Source organism: Schistocerca americana, chromosome 1 (genome assembly GCF_021461395.2).
Source record: "Schistocerca americana isolate TAMUIC-IGC-003095 chromosome 1, iqSchAmer2.1, whole genome shotgun sequence".
In the NCBI taxonomy this organism is placed as follows: Eukaryota; Metazoa; Arthropoda; class Insecta; order Orthoptera; family Acrididae; genus Schistocerca; species Schistocerca americana.
Genome location: NC_060119.1, coordinates 479,915,390 through 479,933,651, shown reverse-complemented (window position 1 = coordinate 479,933,651; position 18,262 = coordinate 479,915,390). Strand labels below are relative to the sequence as shown.

The following is an 18,262-nucleotide window of genomic DNA, read 5'->3' as shown; positions in this document are numbered from 1 at the left end:
TAATTGATGAGACGGAGGACATGGTACAGCTAAGTACAAAAAAATAAGATTTGTTACGATTGATACTGCCTTGAAGAGAATGTCGTTTACGTACAAAGTCTAACTCACCTTGATATTGTGATTATTTTATTCCCATGTTAAACTTAGGAACAATGGATGTCAATGAATATAACTTATTTTGTTTTTCACTATGGCAGCAATTTATGGTACCGGCTTCTGAACACAGTTTCAAAGGTAAACTTTTAAGATGAGCGTTGTCGGTGAGTTTTGTGCGTAGATTTCTTTCTTTTCGCTGCGGAAAAGATTGCATGCTCAATTATGTAGGTCCAAACATCGACGTGATCGTGGCTGCAAACTTGTGAAGTAGTGGAAATGTGTGTCGAAGAAAATTTTTATGCTAGTCTACAGGATTTATTTTATTATGAAACTTGTCACACAACTGTCTGTCACATTGCAGATCTGTAAGTTGTAACTGTAGCTAAGCATTCTGCACTGACGTATTACAAATTGATATTGGTGTGTCTGACCCTCGCTCTGAAGTTCCTAGCGCAGCCACAACGCTGCTTTTTATCGATTTTAAAAGAGCTACTTCCTACTTTAAGCACTGCGTCATCAAATATACAGGGTGTTTGGGTATAAATGGTTCAAATGGCTCTAAGCACTATGAGACTTAACATGTGAGGTCATCAGTCCCCTAAACATGAACTACTTAAACCTAACTAACCTAAGGACATCATACACATCCATGACCGAGGCAGGATTCGAAACTGCGACCGCAGTAGCACCGCGGTTTCGGACTGAAGCGCCTGGAACCGCTCGACCACAGCGACCGTCAGGTGTTTGGGGAGGAAATGTCAATATTTTACACAGTGATAGAATAAGTAATTCTGAACAAAAAAGTCATATGAACATAGGTCCGCAAATGCTTCGTTAGGGAAATATGGGTATTGAAAAGAACTTTAATTCTGCAAAATTGATGAGCAAAACATTAACATATACGCAATACAACTGGCCGTAACGTGATTTTCTTGAAAACAATGTCACAGAGAAGTACAGTTATGCTACAAATTTTTACATAATGTTCATTTCCTTTGCATTTAGTACATAACGCATTACAACATGCATGTTACATGTATGCAGTTGAAAAAGGTGTAGGCTGGCTGGGGTGGCCGAGCGGTTCTAGGCGCTACAGTCTGGAACCGCACGACCGCTACTGTCGCAGGTTGGAATCCTACCTTGGGCATGGATGTGTGTGATGTCCTTAGGATAGTTAGGTTTAAGTAGTTCTAAGTTCTAGGGGACTGATGAACTAAGAAGTTAAGTCCCATAATGCTCAGACCCATTTGAACCATTTTGAAATAAGCGAACCATGTCTTTTACAAATGGCTTTAACACTTATTGTACAGATGTTGTACAGTTCACAGAACAGGTTCGAATATCCCACCATGAACGTCAATGCACTCTTGCTGTCTAGTGATAACATGTTGTGTTGCTTGTTCAATTGCCTGTGTTTGGTTCCTAATCAATTCAACAGCGTCCATGCTGTGACGAAGCCGTTCATCGCGTGTATTTACCTTCAATTTGTGCACCTCTGATTTCATCCAACCCCATAAACAGAAATCTAACGGTGTAAGGCCAGGTGATCTTGGAGGCCAGTCAATAGTACCGCCACGGCCAATCCAGCGATTAGGATAGGTGCGGGTGAGATGGTCCCTCACACGTAAGGTAACATGTGGAGGGGCACCGTCATGTTGAAAGTACAGTCGTGGACAAAATGAGCTGGAATTCATTTTCATTAGTACAGTTCAAACTAATTAGCGATTCTTCTTTCACTTATAGTTTATATTTACGTGTTGTGTTTAACACACTAATCAGTGTTAATATAGTCTTACATATGATTGAAAACAGTCTGACAAAGTTCGGATAATTTTTCAATTTCACGCCTGTGCATAGTATGTTGGTAGCCTTTTCGTTATGCTGATCCGCACAGCTTTGAAGTCTGCTACACAGCATGGCTGACATCGAAATAAGTGTCCAAGGAATAGAAAAGCAACTGGAATCACTCAATAGAGGAAAGTCCACTGGACCTGACGGGATACCAATTCGATTCTACACAGAGTACGCGAAAGAACTTGCCCCCCTTCTAACAGCCGTGTACCGCAAGTCTCTAGAGGAACGGAGGGTTCCAAATGATTGGAAAAGAGCACAGATAGTCCCAGTCTTCAAGAAGGGTCGTCGAGCAGATGCGCAAAACTATAGACCTATATCTCTTACGTCGATCTCTTGTAGAATTTTAGAACATGTTTTTTGCTCGCGTATCATGTCATTTCTGGAAACCCAGAATCTGCTATGTAGGAATCAACATGGATTCCGGAAACAGCGATCGTGTGAGACCCAACTCGCCTTATTTGTTCATGAGACCCAGAAAATATTAGATACAGGCTCCCAGGTAGATGCTATTTTTCTTGACTTCCGGAAGGCGTTCGATACAGTTCCGCACTGTCGCCTGATAAACAAAGTAAGAGCCTACGGAATATCAGACCAGCTGTGTGGCTGGATTGAAGAGTTTTTAGCAAACAGAACACAGCATGTTGTTATCAATGGAGAGACGTCTACAGACGTTAAAGTAACCTCTGGCGTGCCACAGGGGAGTGTTATGGGACCATTGCTTTTCACAATATATATAAATGACTTAGTAGATAGTGTCGGAAGTTCCATGCGGCTTTTCGCGGATGATGCTGTAGTATACAAAGAAGTTGCTGCATTAGAAAATTGTAGCGAAATACAGGAAGATCTGCAGCGGATAGGCACTTGGTGCAAGGAGTGGCAACTGACCCTTAACATAGACAAATGTAATGTATTGCGAATACATAGAAAGAAGGATCCTTTATTGTATGATTATATGATAGCAGAACAAACACTGGTAGCAGTTACTTCTGTAAAATATCTGGGAGTATGCGTACGGAACGATTTGAAGTGGAATGATCATATAAAATTAATTGTTGGTAAGGCGGGTACCAGGTTGAGATTCATTGGGAGAGTGCTTAGAAAATGTAGTCCATCAACAAAGGAGGTGGCTTACAAAACACTCGTTCGACCTATACTTGAGTATTGCTCATCAGTGTGGGATCCGTACCAGGTCGGGTTGACGGAGGAGATAGAAAAGATCCAAAGAAGAGCGGCGCGTTTCGTCACCGGGTTATTTGGTAACCGTGATAGCGTTACGGAGATGTTTAATAAACTCAAGTGGCAGACTCTGCAAGAGAGGCGCTCTGCATCGCGGTGTAGCTTGCTGTCCAGGTTTCGAGAGGGTGCGTTTCTGGATGAGGTATCGAATATATTGCTTCCCCATACTTATACCTCCCGAGGAGATCACGAATGTAAAATTAGAGAGATTAGAGCGCGCACGGAGGCTTTCAGACAGTCGTTCTTCCCGCGAACCATACGCGACTGGAACAGGAAAGGGAGGTAATGACAGTGGCACGTAAAGTGCCCTCCGCCACACACCGTTGGGTGGCTTGCGGAGTGTAGATGTAGATGTAGAACAGGCAAGGCTACGAAGTGCTACCAACATACTATGCACAGGCGTGAAATTGAAAAATTATCCGAAATTTGTCAGACTGTTTTCAATCATATGTAAGACTATATTAACGCTGATTAGTGTGTTAAACACAACACGTAAATATAAACTATAAGTGAAAGAAGAATCGCTAATTAGTTTGAACTGTACTAATGAAAATGAATTCCAGCTTATCGAGATAACTGTTTTAGTAAGACAAAGTACCCCACATCGTTAGGAATTAGCAAAATATTACGCGCATTCGGCCACGAAACGGTCTGTGTCATCGTTCAGACCAGTCACACTGGATTACCGGCACTGGTAGGCGACGTATGGTTGGGACACAAGCATCATTTGCACTGCATTTGCCGACAGTCAACATGGTAGTGGACAAGATGAGCAATGCATTACTCGTAAAGCTGTTTTATCAAAGAAACAATAGAAATAGTGGTGCTACATTAAAGGAACCCGGAGAGGCTCTCTTTTCGCACCGGGGTTGGAGAACATTACTCGGAAGTTGTACACTACTGGCAATTAAAGTCGCTACAACAAGAAAAAATGCAGATGATAAACGGGTATTCATTGGACAAGTATATTATACTGGAACTGACATGTGATTTCATTTTCACGCAGTTTGGGTGCATAGATCCTGAGAAATCAGTACCCAGAACAACCACTTCTGGCCGTAATAACGGCCTTGATAGAACTGGGCAATGAGTCAAACAGAGCTTGGATGGCGTGTACAGGTACAGCTGCCCATGCAGCTTCAACTCGATACTACAGTTCATCAAGAGTAGTGACTGGCGTATTGTGACGAGCCAGTTGCTCGGCCACCATTCACCAGACGTTTTCAGTTGGTGAGAGATCCGGAGAATGTGCTGGCCAGGGCAGCAGTCGAACATTTTCTGTATCCAGAAAGGCCAGTACAGGACCTGCAACATGCGGTCGTGCATTATCTTGATGAAATGTAGAGTGCCGCAGGGATGGAATGAAGCGTAGAGCTACGGGTCATAACACAACTGAAATGTAACGTCCACTGTTCAAAGTGCCGTCAATGCGAATGAGAGGTGACCGAGACGTGTAACCAATGGACCCCATACCATCACGCCGGGTGATACGCCAGTATGGCGATGACGAATACATGCTTCCAATGTGAGTTCACCGCGATGTCACCAAACACGGATGCGACCATCATGATGCTGTAAACAGAACCTGGATTCATCTGAAAAAACGACGTTTTGCCATTCGTGCACCCAGGTTCGTCATTGAGTACACCATCGCAGGCGCTCCTGTCTGTGATGCAGCGTCAAAGGTAACCGCAGCCATGGTCTCCGAGCTGATAGTCCATGCTGCTGCAAACGTCGTCGAGGCGTGGCTGCACGATCCGTTACAGCCATGTGGATAAGATGCCTGTCATCTCGACTGCTAGTGATATGAGACCGTTGTCATCAGTTCCGTATTACCCTCCTGAACCGACCGATTCCATATTCTGCTAACAGTTATTGGATCTCGACCAACGCGAGCAGCAATGTCACGATACCGATAAGCCGCAATCGCGATAGGCTACAATCCGACCTTTATCAAAGTCGGAAACGTGATGGCACGCATTTCTCCTCCTTACACGAGGCAACAACGTTTCAGCAGGCAACGCCGGTCAACTGCTGTTTGTGTATGTCAGCACGTTGTAGGCGTCGCCACCGGCGTCAACCTGGTGTGGATGCTCTCAAAAGCTAATCATTTGTATATCACAGCATCTTCTTCCTTGCTGTCTGTTAAATTTCGCGTCTGTAGCACGTCATCTTTGTGGTGTAGCGATTTTAATGGCCAGTAGTGTAGTTTCAGTCGATTAATGTGAAGGTATGAGACGCTCAGGTAACAACTGTAAATTTACAAATGATGTATGGGAACGCAGACGAGTAATGTCGATTATGTTATTCGAACATATTCCCGTAAGTTATGTAAACATTCCCCATGCCATAGCTTCACTACTGTGAATTTGGATCGTAACGTGATTGCTGAAAATAGTGACAAGTCGATGATAGAAGAAACATGGTGAACGAGGGGAGAGCACTCACGTGTCCGGCACGCGGATGGGCGTCGAGATGGAGGCGCGCTCCCACATGAGCCTCCTCAGCTGGTCGCCCGTCATGTTGCGCTTCTTCAGCTCGCGGATCGTCACCTTGCCCACGCGCTGAAACAAGACACCAGACCTTCTCTACTACTGAAATACATGCACAGAAGATATGAGTTATCAGAGACGGTATACAGAGGGGTCCAAAAAAATGTATCCACTGTTTAAAAGTCCATAACTTGCAAACTAAATGACGGAGTTGTCTCTTTTTTTTGTGGATGAGTAGCTTAAAGTACAACTTAAAGATATTACTGTAGGTGTTCGAAATGGTCACCATTAATATCCACACACAAACGATGCCGCCGAACTGCAGCACGAACGACTGACTGCAGTGTCATCAGTTGGATATTTGCACATGAATGTACGATGGATTCTTCGAAGTTCATCCAATGTGCGTGGCTTTTGTCGATAAACGACGTCCTTTAGTGTTCCCCACAGCTAAACGTCCAGAGGAGTTAGGTCTGGGGAACGTGGTGGATACTCCACAGTACCTCTACGGTCTATCCATCTTCCTGGTAGATTTTCGTCGAGATACGCCCTAATACGATTTTGGTAGTGGGCTGGGGCACCATCTCGTTGAAAGTAAACTCTTTCGTCTCCATACAAGTCTCCGATGGCTGGTAAAATGGATGTCTGAAGCTTCTGAAGGTACACCTCACCGGTAACTGGACCAGGAAGATGTGTAACGCCGGAAATGCATATCCTCCTATTTCCATCTATTGTACTATTATTTTTTTTCCTTGCTTTGTTACCTCAAGATATGACATTTCTGTCTCTTTATATATTGTAATTGTTTTACTGTTTGTATATATATATTTATGCACTCATGTCGATGTATAATTGGTTTGTTTCGTAAATATTATTTGTATTTTACGCTGGGTCTTGCCTAGGGAAAACTGCTATCGAACGATTACATCGATAGGTCGTGTGAAGAATCAAAGTGTGTAGGATCTTTGGTAGTGTTAACTCTGCCGCGTGGAGCGCGGGCAGAACAGAGAGAGTCTGGCGGGGGTAGCGAGTGGAGCAGGTGTTGTGTGACGCTCCCGCGAGTTGCCGCGCTTTCGGGGTTTGACAGCATGTAATTGCGCTCGACTCGCGATGATAGTTTCTGACATGGTGCCGCGGACGGGAAGCATTAGCTGGCGCACATCAAGAGCCCGTTTCGCCTGGTGACCGTGTCGAGAAGAAGGCGCGCCAACATCCAGCTTCTGCAACAGCGACGGCCGACAATGAGTGACTGTCGCCACCTCCTCGATCGACGGCTTCAAACCTTCAATCAACCTACAAGGAAGACTAAATGCACGTAAAGTTTCAGAACTGTATGGCAGACCTCAGCTTTTCAGATTGTTCCATTTGCCTCGCAAAATTACAGCAACTTAGCATGAACCTTTGTTGCTCATTGTCCCAATTGCATTGCCAAGCAGGGTCCCTTCCTTTTCCGAAATGAACCCGAGTGTCGTTGAAATTCAAACGCCAGCATTAAAATAATATAATTAGATTTCACTGCTTTAATTTCAAAGTTCAGTAGCTGGCTACAATATTTAGGTTACACGAGCACAAATTTAGAGTGCGAGTTTTGTTAGCATATTTTAACTTACCTGTGACTGCAGCTCAGCTTGGTACGTACTAAATTTTACTATTGTTAATAGTTCAGAATCATTTAATTCAAGTTCAAAGTTAAATCTCTTGTTTCTAAATTGCGTAGAGTCAAGTTGCTTTTGAAATGATTGTTGAGGTAGTCCAAGACTAACCGTATTTTACTGGATTTCGATGTGCTTCAGAAAGAAAGCTCACTATTAACTTCAGTCACTAAATTAACTTTCGATTTTCCGGTTTTATTAATTCTTTTGCTAAATTAAGTCAGAGTGTAGCGAAATTTATTACTTCTGACAAACTTTCAGATTTCACACTACACGTGTCAACCTTCAGTTGCCACGCTTCTAGTGTTAATTATATGTGTAATAACCTTTCTTTTTCAGTTACTATAGTAATTGTCCTTAGGACTGGCGACCGTGATTTCCCCCAAATCTCAAATATCTAATTACCGCTAGTTAATTGTTAACGTAACGGCCGCACATTTACTTTCTTTATTAACTTTACCCCTTTTCAAAATTAATTTCCACCAGTTTCATTTGCATTTTTCCTTTCATTTAGATGTAACCTTTTCCTCCCTCTTTACCGATAGATTAACTTCGGTGACGATTGCTTTTCAAAAATTTCCATTAGGTACACGCGGTTTAATTTTTCACTGTCATTAAGGTCGATAAGTGAGGGGGGAGGTTACACGTGGCGACCTGGTGACAGGACAATCTTCAGTTTTGAGGTTGTTCTGGACACGAATTTTGTTTGGTGCAAATGTCGTAACAAAGTACTGGTTACGAAATGGTCGATACGTCAGCGAGAATATTCGTGTGAGGAATCCTAATTAGAGTTGAGATTTGGCATTTATATTGAAAAATATTAAAATGAGTGAAGGCAACAATTGCCAAAATTTGGTAGACTTGGATACGGAACAATCGGTCGAACAGTGGGAAACGCGCACCACGGTACCCATTGTTCAGGGGCAGGCGGCTAGCATGAAAGACGCGACCGCCGAAACGCAACAAAGAGCAGAAATGGAATTCCAAACTTTAGAAATTGTTTCGGAATCGGAAGTGAAAATCGAATCTGAATCCCTTGATGAAGAATACGGGGGGACAATTAAAGAGGAAGCCGCTGCGGAAGTAAAACCGGTAGTTTCCGGGAATTTAACTGATTTATTGAATGTTTTGATTAACGAAATCAAGAGTCAATCGGCCAAGCAAGAAGATCAGGCTGCCAAACAAGAAGCTCAGGCTGCCAAGCAAGAAGCTCAGTCTGAAAAATTTGAACGGATGCTAGACAATCAGAACAAAGCTATTAACGTTGTTATCAACAATGTTGGAGTTGTTAACACAAAAGTTGATAAAATCAAAGAAGATATTGTTGTAATTAATACCGAAATCGGTAATCTTAAACAGGAAATGATAGGCGTTCAGGCGGAAATTGCGAGCATAAATACTCGTTTTGATTCCGAGATTAGCAGAATCGAGAAAAGTGTAGGATACGCAGTTGCTCCGATCATCGAGAATAAGGTGACGGAACAAATTCAATTAGTGAGAAAAGAGGATCATCAGAAGGTGGAAACTTTAAAGGCTTTAGTATCCGAAGTAGATACCAAAGTGACGAAGCAGGCTAATACCTGCGAAGAGAAAAAGAGGGAAGTGGAAACGCTTGCGACAACCACTTGCCAAGTGATTACGAGGGTGTCGGAATTAGAAAGGAAACTTGACGAAAAACAGAGCTATGTGCCAATCTGTGCACATAATTCGGAGTTGTTGACGAAAGAGGAGCGGTTCGACCCCTTGAAAAAAGGCGGTATACACCCGACGGATTTCATTAAAAATTGTGAAAGAGTTTTACCCAGATCATGGACTAATGAGAGAAAAATTAATGCGGTTATTGATGTGTTGGCTGGTGATGCCAAGCGTTGGGGCTTAAACCTCAACATTACGAACCTGACTTTTGACGAGTTTAAAAATTTGTTTCTGGCTGAATACTGGTCAGAGCAGAAACAGCAAGGTGTCTGGCGCGAATTTGTCGTATCGAGGCCTTTCGATGCGAATTCGCGCGGTTCGATGAAGGAGTTTTGTGAGGGCTGGATCCGCAAGTTGGAATATTTGCGTGATCGCCGAACGGAATCCGAAATAGTCTGGGAACTCTACAAAAAGCTTCCAGATGATACAAAACGCTACGTAGGAAGCAATTACAGGACAATAAATGATTTCCTGGAAAGAGTGGAGGACGAGGACAATTGGCGCAATAATCGCGACAGTGGTAGAGGCCGTGGTAACAACAACGGGTACCACAGTAACCACAACAACGATAACCATGGGAATAATGCATACCGCAACCATGGCAGCAATAACAATAATGGTTCGGACCGTTATAACAATCGGTACAATGCAAATAATAACAGGAATGACGGAAACCAGTATCACACTAACGTGATACGGGCTTCACAGAATAGTAATAACGCCAGAGGGTGTGATCAGCCGCCTCAGCAGCATCCGGGGAGCGTATCTCCTGGGACGAGACAGGGAAACCATTAGCCGCGCCGGTGAGGGGCCGACCGGGCGTGGAGAAATTTTGGCGGCCCAATAACAGGAGAAAACCCAGGTGTCGTCGTTATGAAAATTCCGTATGGAATAATCAACGGCGGGAGAGTGTGCCAGTATTAGGAGAAAGGAGTGCGCCCACAAGTAGTAGATCAGCTGTAGACACGGCAGTAGAAAATACATTCACTGTCAGTGAGAACAATTTAAGTAGTGTTCCGGAAATCGACTATAAAGTGGCAGCTGTAATACCCACAGCGGAACTGGAGATTGAGTTTAAGAATGATTCGCAAGTGTTGAAAGAAGATCAGATGTCGGATAAAACGTCCGTCATCGAGCGAGGGGATGCAGAGAGGGATGAGGTCTGGTTAAGGCAGTTCGGTCGCTTATACGACGAACTAAGAGATTATAGGGGCTTGTACGGGAGAAGTGTTTATGGGGAGCGCGGGCAGGATTTGCCGCGTCTCGTCCCGCAGGAAGATAGTGATTGTGAAGTGATGGAAAGTTCTGGCCCTAACCGGCAGACTTTACTAGAAATAGTTTATGTTAATGGGGAGCACGAGCAAGATGCGTCGTGTTTCGTCCCGCAAGAGTTGAATGTTGAAGTAGTAACGGAAAGCTCTGGCCCTAACCGGCAGACTTTACCGAAAGTTGTAGTGGTAGAAGTAGCCGACCCATCCGACGCGAACATCAAGTTTAAACATTGCGAGAGTATTAAGGAGAAAGATTACGAAAATTTTAGTGATAGCCGGAAACGATTGGTAGAAAAGCACGTAGATTACAGCGTGTATGAGGTTAGAGCTGACTTTATACGGTCAGACGGTAGCAGTGTGGGTTGCGCAGATCCAGAGGAAGTAATTTCAGATGCTACTGGGCACATTCCTCCAGGTAGATTGGCAGATGAGATCAATCTGACCAAAGTGGAATCAACGAAGGTGACAATTAGTGAATTGATAGCAAAGCAACACTCACTAGTTGACGAGTTACAGGAAAAGGTTTCGGTATTCGAGGCGAAGCTACAGACTAAGCCTCAGGACAAACGTGTTGAAATTAAAACTGTATATGAACAGAGGCTGAAAAAGCCGCCAGATAAACCGGATTTAGGATCAAAGCCGGATGGTTTATTCTGGAATGACCTGGATATAGACAAGGATTTACTGTGGGAAAATAAAGAAACAGTCGAGGACAAGTGTAGACAGATAGTAGTGTCTGCTAATATGCACGGCCTACAAATAAACGTGTTGATTGACACCGGTGCAGAATTGAGTGCTGTATCTGGAAAAATATTTGAGTTACTGAAAGACAGACCTGGCATAGTAGTTATGCCAGTAACAGGAGTGAAAATTATCGGTGCTACTGGGAAGGCCAGTAAACCGGTCACAAAACAGATTTTTGTCAACTTCGAGATATGTGGGGCACGATTTGAACAAGAGTTTGTCGTCGTGCCAGACTTAACTACGGAAGTAATTATCGGGTTAGATTGGCTATTAAAGTACCGTGCAGTGATTAATTGCGAAAGCAAAACTTTGACATGTACGTCACAAGATAAAACAATAGTAGTTAGTTTTGACGAGACAGGAGACGGTGTGCATAGGCAACACCAGCCTATACACATTGTTAATTGGCCGGATGCTATTGACGTAGGTATGAGTTTGAACTACTGTAATGTGAAGAATCTCCGCATTGACAATAATTTAGAAAGTGAATTGGAAAGTATTGTAGACGGTGTGTCAAACGTAACACACGAACAAAGACGAGGCCGACTTTCCCGTACCTATTGCCATCACAACCATAGGGCATGGGGAAAATATGAAGCAGAATTTAAGAGAACTATGAACACCTTGAGACATGAATCGACGGGATTTTCTCCAGAGGAAATCCTGTTGGATGACAGAAGTAAAAGTTTAGTGGAAGAGATAATCAAATTCCCTCCACGGATTAACATTAGTATTGGTGTGAAAAAAGATCGTTTGCGAGAAGTAATGAAGCTAAAAGCCGATGCTCGCATACGTCGTCATGACGCTAAAGCGCGTTTTGCTAAGTTTGCGATCGGAGACTTAGTACTTGTAAAAGCTCATGAGAAATCGAGCAAGATAGACAATGAAATCTCTAAATTTAAGTTTGTTTATAATGGACCATATAACGTCATTGGTATACCTCACACAAATGCTTATTGCTTAGAGTATCCAAGCTCTGGAAAGCTATTAGGTATACGAAACATAGTAGACCTGAAATTGTACCAACCAAGGATTGATTAGTACCACAGATAGGGTAATTTGTACAGTATGTAGGTATAGAGTGTAAGATTTAAAGAAGTGCCATGTGGCGATACTTTTGCCTGACCTAGAGGTCATTAAAGAAGTTGTAATTAATAAGTAATTTATGTTGATTAAATGATTTAAGAGTTACTGAATATTAATCAATTTAAAAATCCAAGCTGCTAGTTTAAGTTTTCAGCTGAGTCACAGTAGATTAAGCAATGTAAATATGATTTTGTAACTAGCTGTGAGATCCCATGAATATGTGTTTTACTAGTCACTGCCGATGTACTTAGACGCTGTTTTAAGTTTCAGGCTTGTACATGTGTGATGATGGACAGTGTTGAGTTATCCACTGTGATAGTGTTTATGGACTCCTTGAGATTACTCGGGAGTGAGTTTTTCCGAAAGAATTCAGTGAAACGGACGTTCTGGAGATGCCGTTACACAGGCGAGTGAGATCAAGCGTGCCGCACAGGCGGGCGCAACAATACTGGCGAGGCGGTGCCGCTGTCGGCTCTTGGGCCGCTGTCGGCATTCTTTGTACTTGCGAGTACGGAAGGCGGAATTGTTTTTCTTCCTGGACAGCTGAAAGAATTCTACTGTCAATATTTATGTTTTTTTCGATCTGATGTGTGTTATTTTCTTGTTTAGCGTTTAATGGACTCCCATGACGAGAATATTAATTATGAAAGGGTTATGTAACAATGTGTATTCTATGTAATTAATTATTAATTTGCGTATTTTGATCTACCTGTTTTTATGACCATGTACTCTAATTAAATTTGTAAATAGTATTCCATTTCTTGATACTGTTAGGAATTTCGACGATTTTGGAATAGCTAAACCATTTTCTATATCTTCTATGAATTTTAATACGTTGTCAACCTGTTTTATTTTGTGCAAGATGACAGAGTGGAATAAGATTAGGAGAGTCTCCACTCAGTTATTATGGTCTAAAAATTGATTTATGGTTAATTAGACGAATGCTAAATTTTGTTGATGTTTTGAGCATATGCATTTCCGCTGTTTCTTTTTTGGGACATTTTCTGAGTCTGTTTACGTTACACGAACATCCTCAGACAATGTGGGGCACGTGTAACGCCGGAAATGCATATCCTCCTATTTCCATCTATTGTACTATTATTTTTTTTCCTTGCTTTGTTACCTCAAGATATGACATTTCTGTCTCTTTATATATTGTAATTGTTTTACTGTTTGTATATATATATTTATGCACTCATGTCGATGTATAATTGGTTTGTTTCGTAAATATTATTTGTATTTTACGCTGGGTCTTGCCTAGGGAAAACTGCTATCGAACGATTACATCGATAGGTCGTGTGAAGAATCAAAGTGTGTAGGATCTTTGGTAGTGTTAACTCTGCCGCGTGGAGCGCGGGCAGAACAGAGAGAGTCTGGCGGGGGTAGCGAGTGGAGCAGGTGTTGTGTGACGCTCCCGCGAGTTGCCGCGCTTTCGGGGTTTGACAGCATGTAATTGCGCTCGACTCGCGATGATAGTTTCTGACATGGTGTCGCGGACGGGAAGCATTAGCTGGCGCACATCAAGAGCCCGTTTCGCCTGGTGACCGTGTCGAGAAGAAGGCGCGCCAACATCCAGCTTCTGCAACAGCGACGGCCGACAATGAGTGACTGTCGCCACCTCCTCGATCGACGGCTTCAAACCTTCAATCAACCTACAAGGAAGACTAAATGCACGTAAAGTTTCAGAACTGTATGGCAGACCTCAGCTTTTCAAATTGTTCCATTTGCCTCGCAAAATTACAGCAACTTAGCATGAACCTTTGTTGCTCATTGTCCCAATTGCATTGCCAAGCAGGGTCCCTTCCTTTTCCGAAATGAACCCGAGTGTCGTTGAAATTCAAACGCCAGCATTAAAATAATATAATTAGATTTCACTGCTTTAATTTCAAAGTTCAGTAGCTGGCTACAATATTTAGGTTACACGAGCACAAATTTAGAGTGCGAGTTTTGTTAGCATATTTTAACTTACCTGTGACTGCAGCTCAGCTTGGTACGTACTAAATTTTACTATTGTTAATAGTTCAGAATCATTTAATTCAAGTTCAAAGTTAAATCTCTTGTTTCTAAATTGCGTAGAGTCAAGTTGCTTTTGAAATGATTGTTGAGGTAGTCCAAGACTAACCGTATTTTACTGGATTTCGATGTGCTTCAGAAAGAAAGCTCACTATTAACTTCAGTCACTAAATTAACTTTCGATTTTCCGGTTTTATTAATTCTTTTGCTAAATTAAGTCAGAGTGTAGCGAAATTTATTACTTCTGACAAACTTTCAGATTTCACACTACACGTGTCAACCTTCAGTTGCCACGCTTCTAGTGTTAATTATATGTGTAATAACCTTTCTTTTTCAGTTACTATAGTAATTGTCCTTAGGACTGGCGACCGTGATTTCCCCCAAATCTCAAATATCTAATTACCGCTAGTTAATTGTTAACGTAACGGCCGCACATTTACTTTCTTTATTAACTTTACCCCTTTTCAAAATTAATTTCCACCAGTTTCATTTGCATTTTTCCTTTCATTTAGATGTAACCTTTTCCTCCCTCTTTACCGATAGATTAACTTCGGTGACGATTGCTTTTCAAAAATTTCCATTAGGTACACGCGGTTTAATTTTTCACTGTCATTAAGGTCGATAAGTGAGGGGGGAGGTTACAGATGGATAGGCCGTAGAGGTGCTGTGGAGTACCCACCACGTTCCCCAGAACTAACTCATCTGGACTTTTACCTGGGGTGGCACTAAAGGACGTCGTTTATCGACAAAAGCCACGCACATTGGATGAACTTCGAAGAATCCATCGTACATTCATGTGCAAATATCCAACTGAACACGTTGCAGTCAGTCGTTTGTGCTGCAGTTCGGCGGCATCGTTTGTGTGTGGATGTTAATAGTGACCATTTCGAACACCTACAGTGATATCTTTAAGTTGGACTTCAAACTACTCTTCCACCAAAAATGAGACAACTCCGTCAATTAGTTTGCAAGTTATGGACTTTTAAGCAGTGAACACATTTTTTGGACCCCTCTCTATTCATGTTTTCTGAATGGTTGGAGAAAGCAATTGAAAATTCCGAAATACTGATCTCAGACGAATCCGAACAATATACTTTGAACACGTTATAGCACATTTCCTGGGAAATGTCTCGCTGGTAATTCATAGGCTTATTTGGCTACTACAGGCACATTTTGTAACCGTTATTATGGAGCACGAATATAGCTAATAACGTGGTTACACTGTAGATCTCACACTCGGAATACTTAAATGCATACCTACATAGATTTACAATGTCTGCGGTGTTTCTGTTTCGGTTTTGCATTTTACATATTGATTTTTAGCCGACGCACGTGGAGAGAGATGCTGTCGACAATCCCCGTGAAGCTTCAAACACATTTATCTGAAGCAGATTTTTCAGTTGAGTCATACACGGCTGGGTTTTACCTGCTTCGTGGCTTTTGGAATTTAGGACGTGCTTAAGATATACGCTCTAAGACAAAAAAACGACTCACCGCGAAGGAGCTATGGAAATTGGTCACCAATTGATATTCACACAAGTATCGTCCGAAAATACAAAACTGTAATTGGAAAGTACAAAACTGTAAAAGTCAGTATAAATTTGAAAACTTAATAAACCACAGAATAATGTAGATGGAGAGGTAAAAATTGACACACATGCTTGGAATAACATGGGGTTTTATTAGAACCACCCCATATTGCTAGACGCGTGAAAGATCTCTTGCGCGCGTCGTTTGGTGATGATCGTGCGCTCAGCCGTCACTTTCGTCATGCTTGGCCTCCCAGGTCCCCAGACCTCAGTCCGTGCGATTATTGACTTTGGGGTTACCTGAAGTCGCAAGTGTATCGTGATCAACCGACACCTCTAGGGATGCTGAAAGACAACATCCGACGCCAATGCCTCACCATAACTGCGGACATGCTTTACAGTGCTATTCACAACATTATTCCTCGACTACAGCTATTGTTGAGGAATGATGGTGGACATATTGAGCATTTCCTGTAAAGAACATCATCTTTGCTTTGTCTTCCTTTGTTATGCTAATTATTGCTATTCTAATCAGATGAAGCGCCATCTGTCGGACATTTTTTGAACTTTTGTATTTTTTGGTTCTAATAAAACCCCATGTCATTCCAAACATGATGTCAATTTGTAACTCTCTATCTACATTATTCCGTGATTTATTCAGTTTTCAAATTTATACTGACTTTTTGATCACCCGGTATGAACGTGTGCTGCTGTGGCGCAATATCGCCAAATAGCTGCCAGGCATAGTAAACAGGAGACATGTCGATACTAGGGCATAAGGTCTTTGCGAATTTCATTCCGTGTATTCAGTTGGACAGCTACTAAGCCTCGCAGACAGGCGTGTGGACAATATATGCAGAAGTCTGCATTTGAGTGAGGATGTATAGATGAGCTGAAAGCAGCCGGCCGGAGTAACCGGAAAGTCGCTCGACTTTTGAATAGGAGCGATGGTACTATTCGGCCACAGCGTTAATAAGGAAGCGATCGACCTAGAGAGACGACAGAGCGAGAGGATCGAGCAATCGTCGGAGAGGCACTCAGAGTGCCGGATTCATCATTATCATCGATCCGACATTCAAGTGGTCCTTCAGTGACCACTTAGTAGGCGGGTCAAAGAAAGGGTGCTGAACTCATGGCAATATCATTGACCTTTGTAGATCAGTTCGAAGACTTCGAAGGAAGCACTTGAGAATTCACGACATCCAGAAATATATGGCTCCAGTATGCCAAAGTAGATTATTTTTGAGAGGTGCATACGGGTCCTGAAGATGGCCGAAACTGGGAGTGGAAATGAAATTAAAGAACTTCTCAATTTACTCGGCTGGTGGACGGATTTCTTTGTAAAATATTTGACCAACCGCTGTCCCACGTCCACAGTGGATCAACAGAGACTGGAATCACAATGGCTGGAGTAGAATTGTCTTGAGTCCCGCTTCGAACTGATCGCCGATCGCCAGCGAAGACGTGTCTGGAGAGGCCCTGCACAGTGGTGGGACAGCAGCCTGACTGTCGTCCGCATACGGCCCGACGACCAGGACTGATGGTTTCAGGTGCCCTTTCATCGCACAGAAGGATCCCTTTGGTTCGGTATCTGCGGCGCCCTTACAGGACAGCCGTACTTCGACGATACTCTACGCCATTGACCAGCAAGGTCGCCGAACCTCTCCTCAGTTGCGATCGTTTGGAGCATTATGGGCTGAGCCTTCCGATCAGCTCGGGCTTCTGACGATCTAACTCGCCAATGGGACAAAATTTGGCACGATATCCCTCAGGAGGACATCCAAAAACTCTGTCAATTAATGCCAAGCCAAATAAGTGCTTGCATAAGGGTCAGCAGTGAACCAAGGCTTTATTGAATTGCTCAATTTCTAAAGCTCTTTCTCTTGAATAAATTCTCGATTTTTTCTCAAACTGTAATCGTTTGTTCCTCTGTACAGGTACATTACATCTACCGATTTCTCTCTCATTTGGATAATTTACTCGTGGTGCGTCGTTTCTTTCTCTTTGTCTTAGAATGTATTAACTACATCTGTACTCCGCAAGCCACCTTATTGTGTCGGAGTGTGGCGGAGTGTGCTTGTGGCACCACTATCATCCTCTCCCTCCCCTCCCCCACCTTTCTTGTTCCATTAACAGGTGCTGCGTAAAAAGGAAGACTGTCTAGTTGTACCCATTTAAAGAGACGTAACTTTAGTACACATCGGGTTTTTCTTAATCAAGAGATATGTGTGCTGCTGACCCTTTTAAAGTGTAAGGCCGGCTAGTATTCAGCCAAACAATCCCACTTCTTGTAAACAAATTATAGAGTTGCAACCTCTTATCTTCAGGTGGCTCTATTTAACATGAAATTGAAATTTGGTAATAGTACTATGTTGTGACATCTGGCCAGCTGAATACTTTAACTAAGGGGAGTGAAAGTTAAGAGCAGGTACAGAATGAGCCTGGTTAATACAGTCGAAGCGTGGACATCACCTGCGGGCGTAAACGAAAGGTGCAGAGTTTTTATCGAGAAAAAGAATGTTTATTCCTTATTCAGAGTACAATTGGGCGCGCCCAGTTTGGATTACAATAGGCATTCCGGCATGTGATGACAA

At 42.7% G+C, this 18,262-nt stretch overlaps 1 protein-coding gene across 1 annotated transcript in view; it reads right to left on the bottom strand.

The window, feature by feature from the left end:
* The window catches only part of LOC124565314, a 313,140-nt gene that overhangs the window by 51,573 nt on the left and 243,305 nt on the right, over positions 1-18,262 (bottom strand). The window contains exon 14 of the mRNA XM_047131016.1: positions 5,635-5,750. Within this exon, the coding sequence (XP_046986972.1) occupies positions 5,635-5,750 (116 nt within the window). The remainder of the gene's footprint in view (positions 1-5,634; positions 5,751-18,262) is intronic.